The 24,436-nt window shown below is 55.3% G+C and overlaps 1 protein-coding gene across 5 annotated transcripts; it reads right to left on the bottom strand.

Moving 5' to 3' along the window:
- Window positions 1–258: 258 nt before the first annotated feature.
- Window positions 259–24,280, bottom strand: CAD (carbamoyl-phosphate synthetase 2, aspartate transcarbamylase, and dihydroorotase). 5 transcript variants are annotated; one of them, XM_023763446.1, is made up of 45 exons: window positions 24,034–24,280; window positions 23,654–23,793; window positions 22,164–22,293; window positions 20,615–20,757; window positions 20,301–20,442; window positions 19,934–20,105; window positions 19,546–19,731; window positions 19,251–19,363; window positions 17,630–17,775; window positions 17,245–17,376; window positions 16,900–17,133; window positions 16,547–16,768; window positions 16,186–16,374; window positions 15,575–15,699; window positions 15,279–15,409; window positions 11,735–11,847; window positions 11,069–11,313; window positions 10,611–10,857; window positions 10,150–10,248; window positions 9,741–9,965; window positions 9,479–9,661; window positions 9,065–9,283; window positions 8,628–8,795; window positions 7,856–8,038; window positions 7,666–7,770; window positions 6,796–7,035; window positions 6,472–6,553; window positions 6,026–6,192; window positions 5,723–5,887; window positions 5,450–5,581; window positions 5,075–5,276; window positions 4,525–4,715; window positions 4,283–4,423; window positions 3,994–4,095; window positions 3,520–3,616; window positions 3,193–3,243; window positions 2,859–2,903; window positions 2,585–2,757; window positions 2,418–2,480; window positions 1,733–1,945; window positions 1,507–1,632; window positions 1,209–1,364; window positions 1,022–1,123; window positions 722–816; window positions 259–616 (listed from the first exon to the last, which is right to left on the bottom strand). In XM_023763446.1, exons 1-45 carry the CDS (start codon window positions 24,113–24,115, stop codon window positions 505–507), a joined length of 6,729 nt encoding a protein of 2,242 aa, XP_023619214.1. In that variant the 5' UTR covers window positions 24,116–24,280; the 3' UTR covers window positions 259–504. The 5 variants fall into 5 exon arrangements, with proteins under 5 accessions (XP_023619214.1, XP_023619215.1, XP_014320769.1 ...); XM_023763447.1 differs by having other exon boundaries at window positions 2,585–2,754; XM_014465283.2 differs by lacking the exon at window positions 3,193–3,243.
- Between the last annotated feature and the right edge of the window lie 156 nt (window positions 24,281–24,436).

Here is a 24,436-nt window from a genome sequence, read left to right as displayed (position 1 = left end):
ACCAGGACTCATGTCAGGACTTGGAGTGCAACTTAATTGAGGAAGGAGGGCTGCACATATATCTGCGTGGCTCAGGTCTCCAACAGAACAGCATGTTCCTGCCCAGACCCCAAAGAGCCATGGCTCCGATAATGCTGCACTTGGCTGCTCAGCCCTGGCTAGAGCAGGAGCCTGCCGTTCTCATTTTCTGGAAGAAAGCTCTGCTTATTACACTTGGCATCCTATGCTGAAGCAAAAAGACATGCAAGGAAGCAGGACTAGAGGCAGCTAAGCTATTTATTAAGTCAGTAGAAAAACTGTACAGAATTGAGGTGCAAGCGGGAGACAGTTTAACCCCTGTGCTGCAGAGCTCCGTCCAGTCCAATACCAGGAGTGTGGTCTGCACATGTGTGCATATGAGCACGGGAGCTACCTGGATACCCCAGAGCATCGGCGTGTGCGGCCCCCGTGGGGGGCACCGGATTCCGTGCCCAGCAGTTGGGCCGGAGGCTGAGGAGCGGGGCCCTACAAGCGGCCCAGCACGCCCAGCACGGTGGCTAACAGAGCCATGCGTATGTACATGCCGTTCTCGGCCTGGCGGAAGTAGGCTGCTCGGGGGTCTGAGTCCACCTCCACGCTGCGAGAGAAGGCGAGAGTCACCACAAAGCCCGCGATGGCCTAGCCAGGCCTCAGTGGGCCCCCCAGCCAGCCCCCAGGGGAGCCTCCACTCTCGTCACGTCACCTGATCTCATTGACGCGGGGCATGGGATGCATCACCACCATCTTCTTCTTGGCCCGGGTCATGATGTGGGGAGTGAGGATGAACTGGCCGAAGCACTGAGACAGACAGGGGCCCTGTCAGCACCTCAGGGCAGGGGGGCATGAGGCCACAGCCCCGGCTCCCCCAGGTCCCTGCCACACCCACAGGACGTGACCACACCCAGGGTGCTGACCAAGCTCCAGGAGCCTCCCCACCCACCCCCCCGGCCTCTTGTCGGGGTGCCCGGCACACCAGCCCCGGCTCCTGAGCCCCGGCACTCACAGCTTCGTACTCCTGGGCAGAGGCGAAGCGCTCCTTCTGGATCCGCGTCATGTACAGCACGTCGGTGTCGGGCAGCGCTGCCTCGATGCTCTCAAACTTCTCCTGAAGGGCGAGGCCGAGGCGGGGTGAATGCAGGGCCAGGTCTGCCTGCCTGACCCCGGCCCCCCAGGGCCTCCCGGGGCCTCACCTGCTTGGTGCCACGGGAGGCCACGAAGGCCCACACGTCGGGCGGCATGCACAGGCCGGGCGGCGCCACGTAGCGCAGGCTGACTCGGTACTGGGTGAGCAGGCAAGCCAGGGAGTGCACTGTGCGCCCATGCTTCAGGTCCCCCACCATCGTGATCTAGGGGAGGAACCCCGTCACAAGAGGGCCCCCATACTGAGCACCCCTCCCCATTTCAGAGCTTTGGCCTCGGCCCGCATGTGGGCCTCCTTGATGCAGCATGCCCGGGGTCAAGGAGCGACTTCCCACCGCCCCCCCTCACCGTCATGCCGTTGACAGTGCCAAGCTCCTCCTGGATGGTGAAGATGTCCAGCAGGGCCTGGGTGGGATGCTCTCCAACCCCATCCCCAGCGTTGATCACTGGCCTCCGGCAGTGCTTGGCTGCCAGCTGTGAAAACGGCACAAGGGAGGAGAGTCCTGCCCTCTGCGTCTCCCAGCCTCAGCCCCGCCCTCCCTGGGTCCCGGGCACAGGAGCCCAGGCGCCTCACCTCCACGGCTCCGGGCTGGGGGTGCCGAAGCACCACGACGTCGGCGTAGCAGCTCATGGTCTGCACGGAGTCGGCCAGGGATTCACCCTTCTGGACGGAGGATGTGGCTTCTGAGAAGCTGAGCACAGAGCCCCCCAGCCGGGCCATGGCTGCTGCAAAGGAGCTGCTGGTCCTCGTGCTCACCTCGTAGAACATGGAGGCCATCACCTTCCCCTGGGGGAGAGGGATGTGTACGTGTGTGTTCCTCTCAGGGCACACACAGGCCGCCTCTCCGCGGCTTACACAAGGGAGTCTGCGAGGACCCCTCCCCCCAACCCTCCCCACGAATGCCACCATCTGTGTCATGCTGAGCTAAAGGCTCTGCCTCCAAAAAGCCATTGCTAAGCGTCTGAATGAGACACATTCTCCGGGAGAAAAGGAAACATCCCAGCTCTCCCCCACGAGTCCATCAGCACAGACCAAGGGACCAGGTGAGTGGGCTGATGCTCAGGGCTTCGCGAGTCAGCTGCATGCTGACAGGAGGACATGGGACCTGGAGCAGCAGGCCTTCCCAGCAGAGAAAGCTGAGTGAGAGGGAGGTTCGGACTCACACGAGGGGCTTACGGCAGGGGAGGGAGGCCCCCATGACCACCGCACAGCCCTGCTGACTGGGGCCGGGATCCTCAGCCCACAGCCCGACCCTGACCTTGAGGATGTCGAGGCTCCGCTTTTTCTGCATCGTGCGCGCCACATTGAACAGGTGAGACATCTAAGAAAGATCCGGAGTCAGCTGGGAGGGCAGCGCCTGGAGGTCCCGGCCCCAAGCTGCCAGATCCTTTCGCTCTGGTGTCCCGGTCCCCCGCCCCCAGGCACCTGGTCCTTGGTGAACTGCTGGACGGACAGGATATGTTGGCCCACTAATGAGTGTAGCAGGGGTGAGGTCTGGGGGTGCAGCAGGCCAGGGGTCCCCAGGTTCTGGGGTGATGCCTGTCTAGGTACTGGTGGTGGAGGGTAGCAGGTGCCATCAAGGGTTCCCATCAGCTCTGCTGTGAGGGACGGGGCAGAAGAGGCTGGTCAGAGTGTCCCTCCTGCCAGGCCGGATCAGAGGTCCCCGAGGCGAGTGTGTCGGGGGGAGGGGGGCTCTCACCTGGCTCAGCCGCCTTCCGAGACACCTTCTCCTTTGGCTCCTCGGCTGCAAACAGGCAACAGCACAGATGTAAGCCTGGGGGTGAGGGCTGAGAAGACCTCCCCTCCCCCTCCCACCCGACTCTGAATGACAGAGTCTGTGTTAAACTGACTCACACCACAGTAGCTCCAGCAGGTTAGGGGAGGGCAAAGGACTAGCAGCTCTGGGGGCACACATGATTTCCCATGGGGCTGCTGTAGATGAGCAGTGGCCCCCAACCCCCCCGGGCCCTCCCAAGTGGCAAAGGGATCCTAGGGAAAGGAACGGCCAGGCTCACATCACCCCCTGGATTTACCCCACGCTCTGCTGCCCTGTGGGATCCCAGTTCCCAGGCGCAGGAATGCAGCTGCCCACAACAAAAAGGGCCTGTGAGAAGAAGCTGTGGGGGCCTACCTGACGCTGGGCAGACTGATTTAGGCAAAGGTTGGTACAGTGGGTCAGACTAGGATGAGGGGGTGGCAGGAAGGACGGGGTAAGGAGATAGCGATGAGGTGCGGGGAGGGGAGGGCCTGGATCAGCTCCCAGGCCCCTGGTGCATCCGGGACACTGGGGGCGCAGGGGAGAGGGGCTGCCCCACATCTCCACGTCCAGGTGGCGCACCCTGACATGACAGGCCTCTTACCTGGCAGACCTGGGTCCGAGGCTCGGTGGATTCGGGGCGGCAGGTGGAAGCGGCCGTCGGGAAGCCCTGGGATGCCCCGGCGGGGCCTTTCAGGCGTCTGCAGAGCAAACACTGGTCTCGTGTTTGAAAAACCACTGACCCAGCCCCTTCAAGTTCACCCCATCATGAAAGCCAACTGCTCAGTGTCCACACGGACTCCACTCTCCAGGACCTCCGAGCACGGTGCTGTCCGCAGCAGGGCAGGCACTCCGCTTTCTAGAGGCGCGTGCTGGCCCCACCACCGCCCCCGAGATCTCTGGTTAATGGGTCCGTGTTTCCCACAGGCAACCCCCTAAACTGACAGTTAATTCTGTGGTCTGCAGCAGACAGAAGCAGGTGGTGGGGATCTTAACTGTCAAGTAAAGAGCCTTCCACCCTGAAACCCCAGCCCTGGCTGCCACTCCCAGACTCCCCCCAGCCCAGCAGTGTGTGTACCGTGTTGACCTCGCTGGCGGCAGGGGCTGAGGGCGTGAGCTGGGGAACGGCTCCCTGAGGCCACTTGCGAACATCCTGTCCGTAGCCCGGGGGCACCAGAACCTGCAGGCAGGAGGCAGGGGCGGGGAGTGAGGAGAGAGCCCGACTGGGATTGAAGGAATGACGCCAGCAAGGAGAAAAAGTGCCCTGGGGGACTGAACCAGGGCAGCTGGAGGGGTAGTGGGCAGCACAGATGTGCTGGGTGGGATGAAATGACACAACTGGGATTGGGCACCGGCCACACACGTACCTGCCCATCAATATAGGCAACCTCTCCTCGTAGGACCACACGTCGCACGGTGCCCTTCACCTTCTGCCCCTCAAAGGGTGTCCAGTGGGCCTTGGAGAAGGGCATGTGGCTGGGGACTGTCCATTCATGCTCCAGATCCACCTGCCGGAGTCAAGAGTGAAGCGAGGGAAAGACCACCCATGGGAGAAGCCCAGGGTTGGAGAGGCCCCCGCCGCTCTGGGCCGCATCCCGCCATCCCCCACCTCCACGTAGGTGTCCTCCTGTGGGGGCAGATGAAAGATCCGCCGAGGGTTGTGGTGCAGGCGCTGCAGCAGGTCGTCCAGACTGAGCCGGCCCTCGCTCACAGCCGTCAGCAGCAACGGCAGCATGGTCTCCAGCCCGGGGAAGCCAGGGGGCGGCCGGGGCCCACACTTCTCCTCCAAGGTGTGGGGGGCTGGAGAAAGGGCAGACCCTCAGCACCTGTCACCTCCACCTCGGGGAGCCAGGCCAGGACTGCCACCTCCCTCCCGGCAGGCTCTTCTCTGGGGATCGGGAAATGGTGAACAGGAACGACTGCCATCTTCTGGGGCCCACCCCTCCCCATCGTCTCTCGTGTACCATTTCACTTATGTCCTTGTTCATTCTTTCACTGAACATTTACCAAGCACCCACCACACACCCGGCACTGTATAGGGGCTGGGGCACTGCACAGATCAAGTCCCAGTCTTCGTGGGGCCAGGGGCCTGGCCCAGATCCCCTGAGCTGGGCACGGGCCCTGCTAGGCAGAGGAGGCGCACTGCGGGGCCCGCTCACCGTGGTCTGAGGCGAAGCAGTCGATGACGGCCATGTTCTCCCACAGGGCCTCCACGTCCTGCCGGGAGCCCAGCTCGGGCCGGACCTCCCCCTTCCCGGGCCCCAGGCGCTCCAGGTCGTCTCGACTCAGGAACAGATGGTGGGGCGCCACCTCACAGGTCACGGGCAGCCCCCGGGCCTTGGCAGCTTTAATCAGCAGGATCTGGGGGGAGAGCACGGAAATGCAGAGGAGGCCTCTCCCTACGCCCTGCCCCACAAGCCCCGCGGCCAACATCCCTTCTTGAAAGTTATGGGGCGGACAAGCTGAGGGTCCAGCCCCAGGCTCCTCGGACCCTCATTGCCCCCAAGGACTCCCCTGACCTCCTGGTGCCTCACCTCCTCCTTCCGTGCCACGTGACAGATATGCACCGAGCGCTGGGTCAGCTGAGCCACCATGAGGACGGCGGCCACGCTCTGCCGCTCTGCATGGGCCACGATGGGAAGGTGGGGCGGCCACGTCTCGAAATGCTGGGGGCAGAAAGAATTTTCTGGGAGAGCCTGGAGCCCTCACTGAGCTCTCTTGGCTCCTCACTGCTGTTGGCCCACTTTGTGGGGCTCTCCAGCCAGCAGAGATTGTCCGGCTGCCGCCCCCCACTGCCCACTCCCTACCTCCATCCATTGGTCCACGCTGTCCAGCCGCAGCTCGGAGAAGGTCTCGTTGAGGTAGAGCTTCAGCCCAGCAGCAGACCCAGCCACCGGACCCAGGGTCCCTGCATTTTCCGACGAGGCTCCCAGGAATAAGGCAAAGTCACAGCGGGCACCAGCCTCTGCCAGCTGAGGAGGACAATATGAGATAAGGGCCCAGCGCACCCATGCCAGTCTGGCACCAGTGGCCTGGGCCCCTGGGGAGGGGCAGGGGGGAGGCTGGTGGGGACACGTGGGTCACCATGAAGCAGGGGTGCAAGAGCTCACCTTCTGGGCCAGGGCCAGAGCGGGGGCATCGATGATGGGGGGCCGGGTATTAGGCATGGCACACACCATGGTGACACCTCCAGCCAGGGCGGCAGCTGTGCCCGAGGCAAAATCCTCCTTGTGTGTGCCACCTGGTTCCCGCAGGTGCACGTGCACATCAATCAGTCCTGGGAGAATGGGAGGCGGTAAGATCAGAGGAAGATCCATACATGAAGGGCATCCAGGAAGTGACTGGGGCGGCAGGAAAATGAAAGCGAGAGGTGGGAGGTAACTCAATCAAGGGCACTGTGGACTGGGGAGTGAAGGAGCTCAGAGTGACCAAGATTCGGGGCGTCCACGCTGTGCAGTCCAGGGCAGGGGTGGGCCCTCGGCCATTCCCCACCACACCAGGGTCTCTGACAGCTGTTCCCAGCGGCCAGAGCCAGGTCCTCCTGAGCTGCACGTACCAGGTAGCCGCACAAGCTTTTGGGAGGTCATGCAGTCAACATGCACCTTCATGGGAGGGACTGGCCCGATCTGGCCCAGGGCCTGCAGATGAAAACCACGGTCAGCTCTGACTTAAGGGCATCCTGGGAGTTGTAGGTAGGGACTGGGTTTCCCATAAACCAGGCTCCTGCCTCTCTATCTTCACCTTCTCTCTCTGCAGCCACAAAGTCGGGTTATTAGCGTGGCTGCTTCATATTGAGATTTCCCAACCCACGACTGCTCACTTCTCCCTCCTCCCCCATTAGCACTGGCTGGCTCCCTCCCTGCACCCAGGTCTCAGTTACCTCCACAAACAGTTTGGTGCATTTGATGTCAATGATGAGGGGCACAGAGAAGTCAGCGGCCAGACGTCGGGTACGGTAGCCCTTGGTGACGAAGGAAGACAGACGGCGGCCCCCAGCTCCACGCATGGACAGGTTAATCACCAGCTCAAAGTGATTCTCTGCCAGCTGCTCCAAGATGCTTCGCTGTGGTGGACACTCACCATCGACTGCCTCCTCAAAGTGCCAGTCCACAGCTGTTACCTGGGGCCCAGAGACAAGGGCAGGGCCAATCTGAGCCTGGCAGGGTCAGGAAGGCCGGCCTGAAGGGAGGGGAGGAGGCCCGCGAGCCCATGAGAAGACTGGGTGGGGACCAGGGCTGCCTCTATTTGCTAGTGGCAGTCTATTTCTTGACAGGGAAGACATCTAAACTTGTGATGAAGGACTCTGCAGGATGAGCCTACACACACACAGATAAAATTCTGGGAGGAAATATATTAGAACTAGATGCCTGGTGCATGAATTCATGCACGAGTGGGGTCCCTCGGCCTGGCTGGCGATCAGGGGGAGGTTGGCTGTGGCAATGCACTGACCACCAGCGGGCAGCTCCTGTGTTGAGCATCTGCCCCCTGGTGGTCAGTGCATGTAACAGCTACCAGCCGGTCATACAGTTGTCCAGCCTTAACAGTAGCTTAGGCTTTTATATATAGAGATGTTAACAGTGGTAGAGAACTCTCAAGGCTTTCTGCTTTTTTCTTTTCTGCATATTCTACTTTCTCTGAATGGAATATACGTGATTTGTACAATAACAATAAAAGCAGGGGAAGAGGGAAAGAATTCTTTGGTGCTTTCGAACCCTTGCAGGGCAGTGTGGGGAGGCCGTGGAGCCTGTACCTTGACCCCGTGCTCAGTGTAGAAGTCGGCGGTGCCCAGACTGGCATAGAGGCTGTAGCCCAGGCTCTCCAGCAGCCGCACAGTTGGGAGCAGCTCACTCTTGTTCTGACCAAGCAGAGGAAGATGAGGTTATGCTTTCCAGTCTCCCACTTCAAGGCCAGGCCATCCACCCCCACCCCCAATTCTGTACCTTATAGCTGCCAATGGTCAGCAGGATGTTCTTCTTGGGGATCTTAAAGCCAGTGCTGAGCATGGCCTTGAGGTAGGCCTCACAGCGGCTCTCCCCAAAGCCGGCCACTTCCCCGGTGCTGGTCATTTCCACACCCAACACCACGTCAGCACCCGCCAGGCGGGAGAAGGAAAACTGGGGCACCTGAGGGAGCAGGAGGTGAGAGAGGCCAGGGCGAGGGGCCACCTCCCCACAGTGCGAGAGGCAGCCACAGACCCTCTCTGGGTCCCATCCAAACAGCGGGGTTAGCCTGCCTGCTGCTGCTGCTCCACGTGTGCCCTACACCCACCACCGGCTGCCTCCCCAGCACACCTGGCCTTCCCTCAGCCTCCCTCGGCTGTCCCCTGGCCTTGGACAAGCTCTGCAAATCAAACAGCCGACTGTCCTTCCAGGCTTAGTTCAAGTGCCACCGTGCCTCTGAAGCCGTCCAGGTCACCCTTTTTGGAAGTGGTACCTGCTGTCTGCAAACTCCTTTAGCATTTTCCATCTCTCTACTATGTAGGCCTATTAGAAACTGTCCTATAAACAAGCTGTTTTGGACCCAACTTCTCTCGCCTCCCATTAGAGTGAAAGCTCCTAAGGGACAGAGGCCACCTCATCGCTCCATGGCCGAGCAACGCCTCCCCACAGCAGGTGTTGGGTTTACATGCTGACTGACGTGTACGTGAGGGAACTCTCTCTCCCCCTGCCTCCGGCTGCTGCCTGCGAACCTCAGGGTGCCGATCCTCCTTACCTTGACCCCCACAACTCCAGAGCCAGTCATGAGCCCCACAGGCTCCACTTCTTCCCCCATGATGACCTGCGTGGCTAAGGCTACCAGGTCTACGCCCAGTGTCTTGGAGACGAAGGGAAAGGAGCGCGAGACACGCACGTTGCATTCGATGACTTTCAGCTGGTCGTCCTGGGGCAGAGAAGAACGGTCAGGCCTTCCCAGCTGGGCTTGCGGACGTACCTCCCTGACCTCGACTCATCCCCTCACTTATTTCTGTGAGGCATTAACCAGGTCAGAAACCCTGACACTGCGGGTCCGAGTCACCACCCGTCCCTCCAGCCTTCGTGCCTACTTTCACGAGGGCCGGAGAGAGTGCCGAGCTCCCTGGCACTGGGGCCAGCACAGAACGAGGAGGCACTGTGGCCCTTTCGTCCCTTCTTTTAACGCCCTCTCCCTACCTTGGCAATCAGCTGCAGATTGAAGGGTCCCGTGACCTGCAGCTCCTGGCCCACGGCATGCACGATGGCCTGGATCCGCTCCAGGGTTTTGGCAGTGATGTCTTGTGGTGGGGTCACCAGCGTGGCATCCCCGGAGTGCACGCCTGCATTCTCCACATGCTCTGAGATGGCGATGGCTGCCACCACACCATCACAGGCCACAGCGTCCACGTCGATCTCCTGGGGGGAGGGGACGTGTGTGTGCGCAGGGCAGTGTCAGGTAGAGCAAGGACCACTGTCTTCTCCCACTTGCCCCAGATGCTCCCTTGCTTTAAGAGCCCTGGTGCAACCCAGCCTTCCCAGCCCACGGTGCCTACGAACGTCTGTAGGACCAGAGAGGGGCTGCCCTCAGAGACTTCTTTGTCTGCAGCCTACCTTGGCCTCCTGGATGAACTTGGAGATGACCACAGGGTGCTCCTTGGAGACGGCTGCTGCGCTGCTCAGGAAGCGCTCCAGGTCCCCATCAGTGTAGGCCACGTTCATAGCAGCGCCACTCAGCACATAGGAGGGGCGCACCACGCAGGGGTACCCCACCGTCTGGCAGAACTGGCGAGCAGACTAAGGGTGCAGGGAGCTTAGCTCGGTTGGTCCCACTCACCCATGCCATCCTCCAGCCTCCCACCAGGTCCCAGCCCACCTCCAGGTCACTCAGCTCCCTCCACTGAGGCTGGCTGATGCCGATGGTATCAAGGAGCCGGGAGAATTTGAAACGGTTCTCAGCCGAGTCGATGGCTTCAGGGGAGGTGCCCAGCACCCGGCACTGCTGCCGATGCAAAGCCATGGCCATGTTGTTGGGCAGCTGCCCTCCCATGGAGAGGATCACGCCTTCGGGGCTCTCCAGCTCACAGATGTCCATCACCACCTACAGGGCAGGAGGAGAAACGGCGGTGGGGACAAGTGGGGTCAGGGCCTCGGCCTCTGGCTCACGGCTCCTCACCCGCCACCACGTCCCTTCACACCCCACAACTTCCAAAGGATCGTACGTCGGCCAGCTCCTCCCACTAGATCCCGGCCCCTCAGGCTGAGCGAGCCTGCATCCCTCTCACCTCAAAAGAGATCTCATCAAAGTAGAGTCGGTCACACATGTCATAGTCGGTGCTGACTGTCTCCGGGTTGTAGTTCACCATGATGGTCTTATACCCCATCTGCAACGGGGAGGGACTGAGATGAGCAATCAGGTGAGAGGAGGAGATGGAGAAACTAAGCCACAGCCCCTACTCTGGAGAGCACCGCCTCAGCCTCCTCAGTAACCGCGCAGCTCACCCCCCGGGAGGGAGGTGGGGCCAGCACCGCAGGCATTGAGAAGTGGCACCAAGTGCTGGAAAGGAGACGCATGCCCGTGTGGGGCACAAGACAGGCTCAGGGGACCTTTGCCCCAACCCAAAGCCCTACAATTGTTGCAAAGAGTAGCAATTAACAGGGAGTGCCAGGACGGAGCACGGGTGGAAGGCAGCCCCTGGAGCTGAACAGAGCAGCAGGGAAAACCGTGAGAGACGAGCTCCCGGACCTTCCGGAGCTGCTGGATGCAGCCCACGGCACACCAGTCGAACTCGACGCTGGAGCCGATACGGTAGACGCCGGAGCCAAGGACCAGGACGTGAGGCGTCCGAAAGGTGAGGTCGTGGGTGGTGCTCCAGTACGTCAGGTACAGGTAGTTCGTCTGCGCCGGCCACTCCGCGGCCACTGTGTCAATCTGTTTCACCGCCGGGCAGATCCCCAGCTCCTGCCGCAGCTTGCGGACAGCCAGCTCTGTGCTAAAGGAGAGAGGACAGGAACACAGGCCCTGGGCGAGCGGTGCCGGCTGAGGAGCGGAGGAAGATCCCAGGGCAGGGGTCACAGAGGAAAATACCTAGGGAAGGTCAGAGGCCGCCAAAGCCCCCCACCCTCCCTTTCTGGGGGCCTCTCCCTGGTACCAGGGGTCACTGCCCCACATTTCTCAGCCCGAGGCCCTCGCCGCCACCTCACCTGAGAACCGCGAGGGCGATCTGCTTGTCTGAGAAACCAAGGCGCTTGGCCTGGTGCAGCAGGTGTGGGGGCAAAGGCTGCCCACGGTGCTGCTCCAGCAGCTGGGCGTGTGCGATGATCCGCTTCATGCGGTGCAGGAACCAGCGGTCGATGCGTGTGAGCTCGTACAGGCGCTCCACCGAGTAGCCAGCCCACAGAGCAGCTGCCACCACAAAGATCCGCTTATCTGTCGGCGTCTCCAACTCCTAACGGGAGAGGGCAGACAGATGGGTACGAAGCATTGTGCAGAGGCAGGAGATGGCAGGATGTTAAGCAAAATGTTCCCAATCTACTGTCGGCACCTCAGACAGCCGAGAGCATGACTGTCATCATCTTAGAAGAGGAAACGGCAGGCCAGCGCAGAGGCTCTGCAGTCGTGAAAACCTGGACATGGATCCTGGCCCTGCCCCTCCCTGCCAAGGCGGCGCCCAGCAAGTTCAACCACCTCCCTAAGTCTGTGTCCTCCTCTATAAAACCAGGTCTAATACGTCCTCATAGAACAAATGAGATGACATCCCCAAATCCTCAGCAAAGTGAAAACACAGCCAGTGTCCACTGAAGACTGCTGCTACTCTTGCTGGTCATGGGCTCCTGGGCTGGGGACAGAGAGCAGCAGCGTCCACTTACCATGTCACTGACTGGCTTTACTGTGTGGTCAAAGCCCATACAGTTCTCGTCCACCATGCGCAGCGCCTTCTGGAAGGCCTCCTCGAAGGAACGCCCAATGGCCATGACTTCACCTGGAGACACAGGATGGAAAGACTGAGGGCCTGGTGGTTGGGGAGCTGCCCAGAAGGTCTATGGTTTACAGTCAAGTAACCCTCCCCTCAAATACAACTAAAAGTCGGAACGGACATCAACCAGAACCACAGGGAGGCTGGCTGAGGAGAGACTCTTCAACTAGAAGCAAAAACAACAGCATTCCGATGCACAGAGGAGGCGCAGTGTGGAAAATTTAAAGGTACAGTGGTGCGGTGGTGAGGTGGTGCGCGCGCAAAGCGGGCTGGTGGCTGAGGGCGCGGTTGTCGTTTTCACTCAGGAGTGAGTCTCAGACTCTGGGCTACAGATCCGGGCGAGTCTCTAGGGACCCAGACTCAAACGGGAGAAGCGGGACTGTCTGGCTACGGCCCCTCCGAGGTTTGCAGCGGTTTCTGGCCGGTCGATGTTTCTCTTTCAAATTGATGTTCCACTTATGCGTTCATTGGTTGATTCTTACATGTGTCCTGACCGGGGATCAAGCCTGCAACCTTGGGGTAGCAGGATGATGCTCTAACCACTGAACTACCCAGCCAGGGCTGTTTTCTATGCTTTGGGTTAGTCCCTTCGGATAAATTTCCAGAAGTGCAGGGGCAACAGGTAAGATACATTTTCTGGCTCTTGTTAAGTATGAATTGCTTTATAAAAGTCTGTGCTTTATAACACAAAGTATACGTTTAACCAACCTTCTAAGAAATGTGTATCATCATTTAAAACAATTTTTATTAAGCCTTAGCCGATTTGGCTCAGTAAATAGAGCATCAGCCCGAGGACTGAAGGGTCCTGGGTTTGATTCTGGTCAAGGGCATGTACCTTGGTTGCAGGCTGAATCCCCGCCCCGGTCAGGTTGGGACTCGTGCAGGAGGCAACCAATGATGTTTCTCTCTATCTCCCTCCCCGTCCCTTCCATTCTCTCTAAGAATCAATGGGAAAATATCCTCAGATGGATTAACACAAAAAAAATTTTTGTTAAGCAGATTATCTCATTTAACTAGATTTCTATTTATTTAAATCCTCACCCAAGGATGATGCTTTTATTTATTTATTTTAATCCTCAACAGAGGACATGCTTTTATTGATTTAGAGAGAGAGGGAGAGAAGGGAGGAATGGAGGGAGAGGGAGAGACAGAAAGAGAGAAACACTGATGTGAGAGAAACATTGATCAGTTACCTCCCGTACACACCCTGACTGGGGATTGAACCCGAATCTTTTTGGTGTATGGGAGGACACTCCAACCAACTGAACCACGAGGCCAGGGCTAGATTTCTATTTATTACTAAGAGTGAGCTCCCCCACCCCGCCCCCCGCCCCGTTTGTTTACCGATTTCCTGTTCTGTAAGGTTTTGTTCACGTCCTCTGAAAATTTACTCCATGGTTTTCAAGTATTTCTTACCAACTGTATTTATTTACAACCCTAATATTTGTTCCTTTAGAAAAAATAATTAAAACACCAAGATACTAATAGCAGTGTTAAGGAACTGGATTGAAAGTGATTTTAATTCCTTTGTAATGTGTTTATATCATAAGAGTTTTATCTTGGGTCAAAGAAAAACCCAACACTCATACTTGCAGGCCTAGAAAAATCCTGGACTCATATATATGCCCAAATTAATCTCTATGTGACAGTATTACAAGTGATTCTTCTTTGGTTAAACTATCTTTTCTAATTTCTCAATGATAGGTGTATCTTACTAGTATAATAAAAATTACCAAAGATCACATTCCAAGAATACTCGAATAGATATAAAACTCTGAGATGCCTCATCTAGGAATCAATCTTTGACTGTCCTATTTTCAACCCACTTCTTTTAGCCACAATTTAATTATGGCTTTGTTCCCAAGTTTACTATAATTTTCATATAACAAATTCATCTCCAGAAGGAGCAACTTGGCAGTCTTGTAAGATTTCTAAAAATTCTGAAATAATATCTGAGCTTAGACTTAACTTGTGTAAAGGCTACTATTGCTCTTAATGGGAATACGAACACAATAAAGGCTGGTGGCGCTTTGGTTCGTACACGTGCTTGGTGGGCTGACGTGTCTTAGAGGACAGCCTAAGGCGACTTAAAAGGACACGATAAGGAAGCATATTAACTCAATCCCAGCATGCCCTACCACCGCTCGGAGGCCGACCACTCACTGTTCACCACTAAATTTCCTTCTTTTTATGAAAAGGTCTCTGAGCCCGGCTGGTGTGGCCCTGTGGTTGAACATCAACCCATGAGTCAGGAGGTAACAGTTCAATTCCTGGTCAGGGCACATGTCTGAGTTGAGGGCTCGATCTCCAGTAAGGGGCATGCAGCTGATCAATGATTCTCTCTCATCATTGATGTTTCCATCTCTCTCTCCCTTCCTCTCTCTGACGTCAATAAAAACAAATTAAAAGAAATAAAGAAAGAAAAGAAAAAGGTCTCTGAAATCCTGCTCTCATCTTATACATTGTGTTAAAAAAAAATCTCATTTAGTGACCATGGCAGAAAGGGCCCAGGAAAGGGGATGTGCTAGGAATGGCCACCACTGCCTTAGCTGGTTTGACTCAATGGATAGAGTATCTATCGGCCTGTGGACTGAAGGGTCCCGGGTTCGATTCCAGTCAAGGGCACATGCCTGGGTTGCAGGCTCAATTCCCAGTAGGGGGCGTGCAGGAGGCAGCTGATCAATGATTCTCTCTCATCACTGATGTTTCTACCTCTCCCCCCCTCTCCCTTCCTCTCTGAAACAAAAAAACCAACAACAACAAAAGAATGGCTTCCCTTCAGTCTGCAGACCACTAACCCTCTCCCTTCCTCTCTAAAATCAATAAAATATATTTAAAGAAAAAGAAAAAAGAATGGCTATCACTGTGCAGACGTGGATTTAGAGGGTTCACAGAAAAACAGCAGCCAGTGTTTGCCCGAAGCATCAGAGTTTTAAACTAGCACAGTCACTGCCATTAACAGCCTAAAGGCCGTGGGCAAAATGCCATGAAATGCTGTGGGTGGAGTTTCACGGAACTGGCCTCACTGTAAGAGGAACGCCAGCAAGCAGGTCGTTTTCAGTTCTTGGCTCTGCCCTCTATTCGGCCACAACACTTTCCTTTCGTGGTCCCCTCAGTTACTCAAAGGTAAGATGAGAGATGGGATTCTCTGATGGCTAGCACCCCTCCTACAGAGTCTGACCTGCCGCCTGGGAGGGAGGGGGGGGCATGCGTATTCTGACATAGATTTCCAGATGTCTTTGATCCCCACTCCTAGTAAAAAGACCTCCTTTCTTAGTTTGAAATGTCCCTATTAGCTCTGAGGAACTGTATTCCCAAAAGCTGCTAATGGAGATGCTGAAAGGCCATGCCAGGAACTATCTCTGACATTCCAGATTCTTGGGACAGGCGGGACCCCGGGGGGTGACCTGGGGAGGGGGTCTCCGGACGTGTCTCACCAACGCTCTTCATGCAGCTTCCGATCTTTGTGCTGACGCGCAGGAACTTGCTGAGGTCCCAGCGAGGAATCTTCACCACACAATAATCCAGGCTGGGCTCAAAGGCTGCTGTTCCCCCTGTCACCGAGTTCCTGGGAGCCATCGGGTGGGGGGGCCAGAAGGACAGAGGGGGAGATATACCAGCTGAGCCTCCAGATAGCTCTCTCCATCCCCATGCCTCCAGACCAATGTCCTTTTCATACTCCCCGTCCTTGGAAGTTTTCTTTACCTCCCTGATCTCCCCCCAACCCTTGTACCTGAGCTCAGGCAGAGGGATGCCCAACGCCAGCTTGGCGGCCACATAGGCCAGTGGATAGCCTGTGGCCTTACTGGCCAGAGCAGAGCTTCGAGAGAGCCTGGCATTCACTTCGATGATATAATACTGCGGAGAGAGAGAACAGAGTCACCAGGTAACTGGCCTAGAAGGCCCGCCTAGGAGATCCCAGAAAGGTAAGAAAATAAAGCCCTCCCCGAAGGGATGGGTAGCAACAGCCCCCTACCGCCGAGGCCCAACCCTACCAAAGACAATCCCAGTTTCTACTCCAGGGTCTGTAGGGCCAAAAGGCCTCTTGGCCTTGAGGCCTCAAAATTTTGGAAGGAGGGCCCGGCAAGCATGGCTCAGCGGTTGAGTGTCGACCTATGAACCAGGAGGTCACGGTTCGATTCCCGGTCAGGGCACATGCCCGGGGTTGCGGGCTTGATCCCCAGTGTGGGGCGTGCAGGAAGCAGCCAATCAACGATTCTTTCTCATCACTGATGTTTCTCTCTCTCTTCCTCTCGGAAATCAATAAAAACATACTTTTAAAAAACCAGGGTGGGGAAGGAGATCCAATAGCTAGAATATCAGCTCGAGGACCTAGAGTCTCACCTGCTCAGACTCGGGGTTCAAGGCATACTGCACATTGCACTCCCCGACGATGCCAAGGTGCTGGGTCACTTTGATGGCCGTCTGCCGCAGTAGCTGGTACTCCCTGTCATTCAGCGTCTGGCTCGGAGCCACCACTATGGACTCACCAGTGTGGATGCCCAGTGGGTCCAAGTTCTCCATGTTACACACCTGTGAAGAGAGGGTTCCATGGAGGTCACTGCCAAGGGGGGCCGGAAAGAGGTGGCTGTATCCGTCCTGGCTCTGAGGGACACTGAATGCACAAAGATCTGAGCCCCGGCCTCTGCTCATACAAGAGCTCGTACTGCCCGACACGGCTCCCACCCTGCCTCCGTCTACTCACCGTGACACAGTTGCCATAGGCGTCTCTCACCACCTCATACTCAATCTCCTTCCATCCCTTCAGGGACTTGTCTACCAGGACCTGGCTGGTATGGGCAAAAGCTGGGGCCACAAGAGCACAGAGCTCCTCCCTGTTGGATGCAAAGCCAGAGCCCAGGCCACCCAGGGCAAAGGCTGCCCGCACCAGCACAGGGTACCCCAGTCGCTCAGCGGCTGCCTGGGCCTGCAGGGAGCAGAAGAGATAAACCAACAGGTCAGGCCTTGACTGCTGGCTGCACAGAGTTCCTGGACACAGAGACAAGAAAATATAAAGAAAACGACACCGTTCTACCTCCCTCCCTCCACCTCTCAAACCTGTTCAAGAGAATTTGCTGCCTCACTGGGGGCCACATGCTCGCCAATCTCTGCCATCCTGGAGGCAAAAGCGCGCCGGTCCTCAGTCAGCTCAATGGTCTCCACGGGTGTGCCCAGGACCCGGACCCCATAGCGAGCGAGCACTCCAGCCTTGGTCAGCTCCACACCACAGTTCAGAGCTGTCTGGCCCCCAAAAGTCAGTAATATGCCATCTGGACGCTCATTACGGATCACCTGAGGAAGGACAGAGGGGTAACAGGCATTAGGACCTTGCAGTTAGGAAATGGATCAAAGAAGTTCAGAAACCCGGTGTGCCTCCTCAGTCCAGCCTCACCCCCGTCGTACCTGGGTGACGTAGTGAGGTGTTATGGGAAGGAAATAGACCTTGTCGGCCAGCCCCTGGGAGGTCTGCACTGTGGCAATGTTGGGGTTGATCAGCAGCGTCTGGATGTTTTCCTCCTTCAGGGCCTTGATTGCCTAGGGAGACAAAGTGGCACGTCCACCTCGACTGCAGAAGCAAGACTGTAAGCAGTCTCCGTCTTCTTTCCTCCCTGTACTCTTAGCCCCTAACAGCCAACTCCTCCTCCTCAGCGCCTCACCTCTCCCACGTTCTCTAACTTCCTCCTTCACTTCCTCCCCACAACCAAGGTTCAAGCCTCTGCCTTTCTCCTCAAGACTCTAGCCATTGCTGAGGCTCACACACCCAGAGGGGCGCATGGACATGACTTACCTGAGAACCTGAGTAGTCAAACTCGCCGGCCTGGCCAATGGAGAGGCCCCCCGAGCCCAGGATCAGGACCTTCCGAGGTGGGGGAAGCCCAGAGCCTGGGCTGGGAGCCCCAGGCAGGCACAGGCGCTCAGCCAGCCGCGCTCGAACTGTGGAAGCAAAGCGAGTCATGGACAGAACTAAGTGAGACCTGAGAGAATCATCTGGATTAACCCCCTCATTTCACAGAAGAATCCAGAACAAGTAATGACTCTAATGCAGTGGTTCCCAACGTGGGGCACATGCCCCACAGGGGGGCAATCTGATTTTTAAGGGGGGCAATTCGAGAATGAGTTATTAACAGTGAATTTTTGCATTTCTTATGGATCTAGGGGCCTTATATACAGTATATAAATATGTATTGACATATTTATGCATTTCAATTCTGTTTTGAAACTTTGCCATTTTAAAAAAATTTTTAAATAGATATTTTATTGATTTTTTACAGAGAGGAAGGGAGAGGGAGAGTGAGTTAGAAACATCGATCAGCTGCCTCCTGCACACCCCCTACTGGGAATGTGCCTGCCACCAAGGTACATGCCCTTGACTGGAATCGAACCTGGGACCCGTCAGTCTGCAGGCTGACGCTCTATTCACTGAGCCAAGCTGGTTGGGCTATTTGCCATTTCTTCATATCACTTCATATTATTATTTTTTTAACAACTCCTTAGTGATTTCTTCCTCAGTACTTCAACTGTCCTTTCATTCTTGTATTTTTCTCTTCATGGATGCCATGTTCTTTGGAAGCTTGCTTAGACCAAGTTAATAGCCTTTTAGGCTTCCTCCACGTGAATAGGAACTCACTTTTTGAATAAGAATTTATATGTCATGGGGGAGGGGGGGGCATCAGGATTTTAGAGATGCTTAGGTGGGGCATGGCCAAAAAAAGGTTGGGAACCACTGCTCTAGTGAATGGCAGAGTCAGAACCAGAACCCAGCCCCAGCCAGTTTGACTCAGTGGTTGGAGCACCCACCGTGGACTGAAGGGTCATGGGCTCAATTCCGGTCAAGGGCATGTACCTCAGTAGCAGGCTCAATCCCTGGCCCTGTTTGGGACGTGTGCGGGAGGCAACCAACTGATGTGTCTCTCTCACATCCGACGTCTCTCTCTCTGACTCTGCCCCTCCCTTTCACTCTCTCTAAAGATCAATGGAAAAAATATCCTCAGGTGAGAACAACCACCACAAAAACCTGGCCGGTGTGGCTCAGTGATTGAGTGTTGACCTATGAACCAGGAGGTCACGGTTCCATTCCTGGTCAGGGCACATGCCTGGGTTGCAGGCTTGATCCCCAGTGGGGGGTGTGCAGGAGGCAACCATTGATGTCTGCTCTCACATCATATCAGTGTTTCCATTTCTCTATCCCTCTCCCTTCTACTCGCTAAAATAAAAAAAAAAGAACCAGAACCCAGGACCCATGTGTCAGGAGCTGCTTTCAATAGAAGAATAAATAAACCATCTTGGTTTGGGTGCTTTCCCACCCCACCTCCTTAACCTCCCAAACATGTATCCGTTTCCTAGGGTACGTCCATCCTAGAGCCAGCCCTGTTCTTGGTTCCACAACCCAGTTCTTCTCAGGTGCTTACCTGTCTGGCCCCCAGGGTTTCCAGTGTTGGCTTCTTTCACAGTTTCCAGAAAGATATCAAAAAGGAGCTCCATATCTGAGGGGCCAGCGTGGTGCTCTGGGTGAAACTGGACACTGGTGAAGAGAGTGGACCACGAAACCTGTCACCGTCACTGGCCAGGGCAGCGGCAGCCTCGGGGGCGGGGAGTGGGATAGATGCCTGGGCCCACGATCACTCTTTACTTTTGGACCTCCAAGTCCCAGGGGGCTTCCAAGCTGTACACATCAGTCCCTCGGCCAGAAGCACCCAAGCTCACCTGAAGAAGGGCAGGCTGTCGTGGACGATGCCCTCATTGGAATGGTCATTGGCGTTGGTGAAGAGAGGAAGCCAGCCTGCCGGCAGGGAGTCTGTTTCCACAGCAAACCCGTGGTTCTGGGATGTCAGGAAGCAGCGCCCAGAGCCCGCCAGCAAGCATGGCTGGTTGTGGCCTCGGTTCCCATACCTGGGGATGGAAGCATGCTGGGTCACAGGCCCCTTTCACTCTTCCTTCACCTCTGGACCAAACCCAGCTCTCATTACTCTCAGGACTCTCACCAGCTCCTGCTCTATTTCAACACGAATAAACACCAACTCTAGGCCCTCTCCCAAGACTCCCCACCCCTCCTGTCAGTAGTGCAGGCTCTTCCTCTCCCCATAAATCCCACCTCATCTTGTAAGTCTTGGCCCCAATGGCTAAGGCCAACAGCTGGTGTCCCAGGCAGATCCCGAAGACAGGCCGGGGATTAGGCTCCGATAAGACACGGCTCAGTGCGGATATCACTCTGGGATAGGAGGCAGGATCTCCAGGGCCGTTACTCAGGAAGAGACCCTCATATTCTGGAATGGGCAGAAAAGATGACGTCACAACCAGTATTCAACTAGAGACACACTTGCAGCCCTTACCATTAGAGCACAAGCCCTTATCTCCACTGTCTTCCCTGCAACTCATGTTGGCTTTAGCAGTTAGACCAAGGGACAGATCTTCCACACGTACCATGTGCCTGTGGTCCTACACAGACCCCAGCTACTCACCGTGGCTGTCCAGTGCATGGTCCCAGGGGACCACAGTGACCTCGGCCCCACGCTGGCACAAGCATCGGATCTGATTATACTTCAGGCCACAGTCCAAAGCCAGAATTCGAGGGGTACCCCCTGCATTGAACACTTGTGGAGCCTGAGAAAGAAAGGGCAACGGCTGACAGCTGTGACCAGTGGGTATAGATAGGCACACACCAACCCCCTCACTTTGAGGCCTCTTCTGACGACCTCAAGTGCTCCCCATGGTTATGGACAGACTGTAATTACTGTGCTACAGCTTGCAACACTCGCCCACTCGCCCACTGTACCTTAATGGAGACCTCCGGCACCAGGGGGCGGGCATTGGGGTCCAAGAATGGCAGGGCTGAAGGATCTGTCCCATCCTGGACCAGCTTTCCCAGCAGAGACCCCTGCTCTCGCAACTTCTTAGTCAGCTCCCGCGTGTCCACTCCTGTCAAAGCAGCACACTCTGAGAGCTGCCCTCCCCCAGCTCAGTCGTGCGTGAGGTTAAGGCTTCCCGGAGAGCTTCCATCCCAGAGCCCAGTCACACACAGCTGGACTATGGGCATCAAAGTCCTAAGCCACCCTGACGGAATCACACTACCATCCAGTATTCTCGCCAAGAATCTCACATCTGAACTGTACCATGATTCCAGATCTATTTGTTTACAGAAAATTCTATCAAGATTTATCTATTTATAGAAAAAGAACATGCTAAATGATACAACGGGAATGTAATCGACAAAATGCAGACTGGGATACTCCAAAGAAAAACTGACCTGTTTCTGTCAAATAGGTTACAAGGCCCATAGATTAAAAAGATATAATCAAATGCAATGTACCCATCTTGTTTAGATTCAGATTCGAAACATTCAAAGAAACAATGAAAAAATAACTTAGCTAACTGGGAAAATTTTAAATCTTGACTGAATATTTGATATTAAGGAATTACTGTTACTTTTTAGAATGTATGCTGTTATTGCGGTCATGTTTTAAAAGGATTCCTTTTTCATAGACATTTAAATATTTATGGATAAATGATATAATGTCTGAGACAAGCTTTAAAAAATCCGGGGTGACTTGTGGCCATGCTCCCATCAGGGACCCCTTTCCTACAGGTTCTCTCTTTGGCTTCTGGTAACTGTTTGCCGCTAGAACGTTGTACTGCTATTCTCCGGGCTCTGGGCCATCTCCTGTTAGGTTTCATGAACCTGCTCTCTCCTTGGAATAGTTAGTCCCTTCACTAAACTTTTCAGTTCGGCTTTTGAGTTGCATGTGCTTCCTGCCCCAACTATGACCTGACTTATTTGTATGGAGACCCTAATAAAACTCTCATTAAACCAAAAAAAAAAAAAAAATAATCCAGGGGTACCCAACTGGCTTGCCTCAGTGATTGAACCAGGAGGTCATAGTTTGATTCCCGGTCAGGGCACATGCCCGGGTTGCATCTCCACGGGGGAGTGTGCAAGAGGCAGCCAACCAATGATTCTCTCTCATCATTGATGTTTCTATCTCTCTCCCTCTCCTTTCTTCTCTGAAATCAATAAAACACATATTAAAAAATAATAATAATCTGGGGGTTACAGTAATGGTGATGAAATAAGTTTAGCCCTGAGTTGGTGGCTATGGAAACTGGGGGTTAATTACATGCTATTCTTTCCTTTTGTATGTTTGAAATTTTCCATGTGAGCAAGAGCTCAGTTCCTTCCTTGCTCCAGACCCCAATCTAACATTCAAATCAGATTCTTTCTATCACAGCCTTGAACTCAAGTCCCAATAGTGCACAGAGATCTTCTCTTGATTCTTCCCATCGAGGCACCAGTCCTCTGCCCAACCACACTTGTGCTTGCACTATACCTTGCAGGCCAGGTATGCCATGCTGCTGCAGCCACTCGTGAAGGGTGCGGACGGAACTCCAGTGGCTAGGGGTGGGGCAGCACTCTCCCACCACCAATCCTGCCACATGGATCCCCGAGGATTCAAACCACTGTTGATGGAAGGAAGAGATCATGAGGAGCCCAGGGCCTTATAACTCGCTGTGTCATCTTTTCTCATTGAGTGGCATGAACCCCGTGCTTCAGCCACACTGAATGACCTATCACTCCTTAAACACACCAAGCCCCTCATGCTTTTGCCCTTTACCAGCAGTGCTACCCCCCATATGAAACACTGAACACATGGGCCCAAGGTGCCTGATTAATAATTGAAAATGAGCCCTAGCTTGTTTGGCTCAGTGGATAGAGCGTGGGTCTGCAACTGAAGGATCCCAGGTTCAATTCCGGTCAAGGGAACATGCCTGGGTTGTGGGCTCAATCCCCAATAGGGGGCGTGCAGGAGGCAGCTGATCAATGACTGTCTCTTATCACTGATGTTTCTATCTCTCTCTCCCTCTCCCTTCCTCTCTGAAATCAATAAAAATACATTTAAAAAACAAACAAACAAAAAAAAACAAGTTTGTGTCTTTTTCACAGAACTGTGAACTCAAGAACAAGGTGACTGATACATGATAGTAGCCAATAAACATTTACTGAGAGCTGGGGGAGGGGCAGTGAGCATGAAAAAAGACAAGGTCCCTATGGTCACAATGTTAATTTGTTACTTAGGGGCATGAAAATTAACAAGGTAACATGTAAATAAACAAGATTACAATTACACAGTGTGATAAAAATAGTGTAAGACAGGTGGGTGCACAATACCTTACTAAATAAAGATAAAGGTTCAGGGAATATACCTAGGCATGATTATACCCTCCTCCTTCACAGGGGATTGATTATATACATAAAAGAAAACAGAAATGTGTTATCTAACAGATAAGCATGTAATAACTAGAGAAACGGGTCATTTATGTGGGAGGGAGTTGCATATTCAAATTACCTCTGCTTAGTGGAAGTTTTTTAAAGAAAGATGGGTATGGAGCTTGTTACTTAGGGATTTGAAGGATAGTTTGGCAGAACCCTGAGTGTCCAGGAAGACCAGTCTGCACATGGACAAGTGTGTTCACAACACATGTGACTGAAAAGCATCCATGGTGACCCGGTGGCTCTAGGAGGCCTTACCCTGGTTCTGTCAGGGCCTCAATTTTGCAGGTTTATACAATCAATTTTGTGAGTGTTTACAGTTGACAAAACTGGAGATTGACATGTTAACCAAGATACTGCACTGTAAACTAGAATGCAGTGTATTCATAGGCTTGTGATGAGACGGGGTCCTTTGGAGGAATAACATGCCCCTCACCTAGAGTTCCCTCTCCCAAGTGGAAGGCAAATTAAGAACTGAGGCTCAGGAAGCCTGGAATCAGGACAAAACAAGTTCGAGAAATACTGCTCCTAGGCACTGGGTGTGGTTACCTTGCTGAGACCGAACTCATCCGCTTCATCTGGGGGGATGCCATAGTTGCCGATCAGAGGATATGTCAGCACTAAGATCTGTGCCTTGTAGGATGGGTCTGTGAGGGCTTCGGGGTAGCCGACCATGCCGGTTTGAAACACTGCAAGGAAGAGGCAGGGCTGGGGCTCAGGAGGGCCCCCGTGGGCACACTGCCCCACTCCGCGAGAATGCCCTAGTGACCGTGAGATGGAGGGGGCTGGGCTGGGCACTTGGGCGCCGAAGGGGGGGTGGGGGTGGGGTTGTGTCGGCGGGAAAATGGCGGGGTCTGGCCAGGGCAGACCGGGCAGAGAAGGGCGGCAGAGAGTGGGACGAGATCGGCAGCCGGACCGGGCTTGCTTACCCACTTCCCCGGCAGTCGACACAGCTGCCCCAAAGGGCTGGCCCCGCAGGACCAACCCATCCTCCAACACCAGGGTCGCCATGGGAACGGAGCTCCGCGCTGTGGGCTCTCCGAGAGCTGGAAGCACAGCAAGTTTCCGCCGATGCTGGGGCCACGTGAGGACCGGGAGCCCGGAGTAGGTACACGTGGCTAGCGGCGCGCCCGGCTGGAGACAGTGCGCGGCGGCAGAAGCCCCAGGAGTGCCGGGAGGCGGCGGACTGCGGCGGCGCGGGAAGCGGGCGGCGTGAGGGGCGGGGCGGCACGTAAGGGGCGGGGCCAGGGCGGCGGCGAGGTCACAGGCGTCGGACTACCTGGCGCTGAGCCTGGAGAAACGTGGAGAAGAAAACCCACTTCCACCCCAACC

Source organism: Myotis lucifugus, unplaced genomic scaffold (assembly GCF_000147115.1).
Source record: "Myotis lucifugus unplaced genomic scaffold, Myoluc2.0 scaffold_285, whole genome shotgun sequence".
Taxonomy (NCBI): domain Eukaryota; kingdom Metazoa; phylum Chordata; class Mammalia; order Chiroptera; family Vespertilionidae; genus Myotis; species Myotis lucifugus.
Note: the sequence above shows the minus strand (reverse complement) of the source record. Positions and strands in the feature narration are given on the sequence as shown.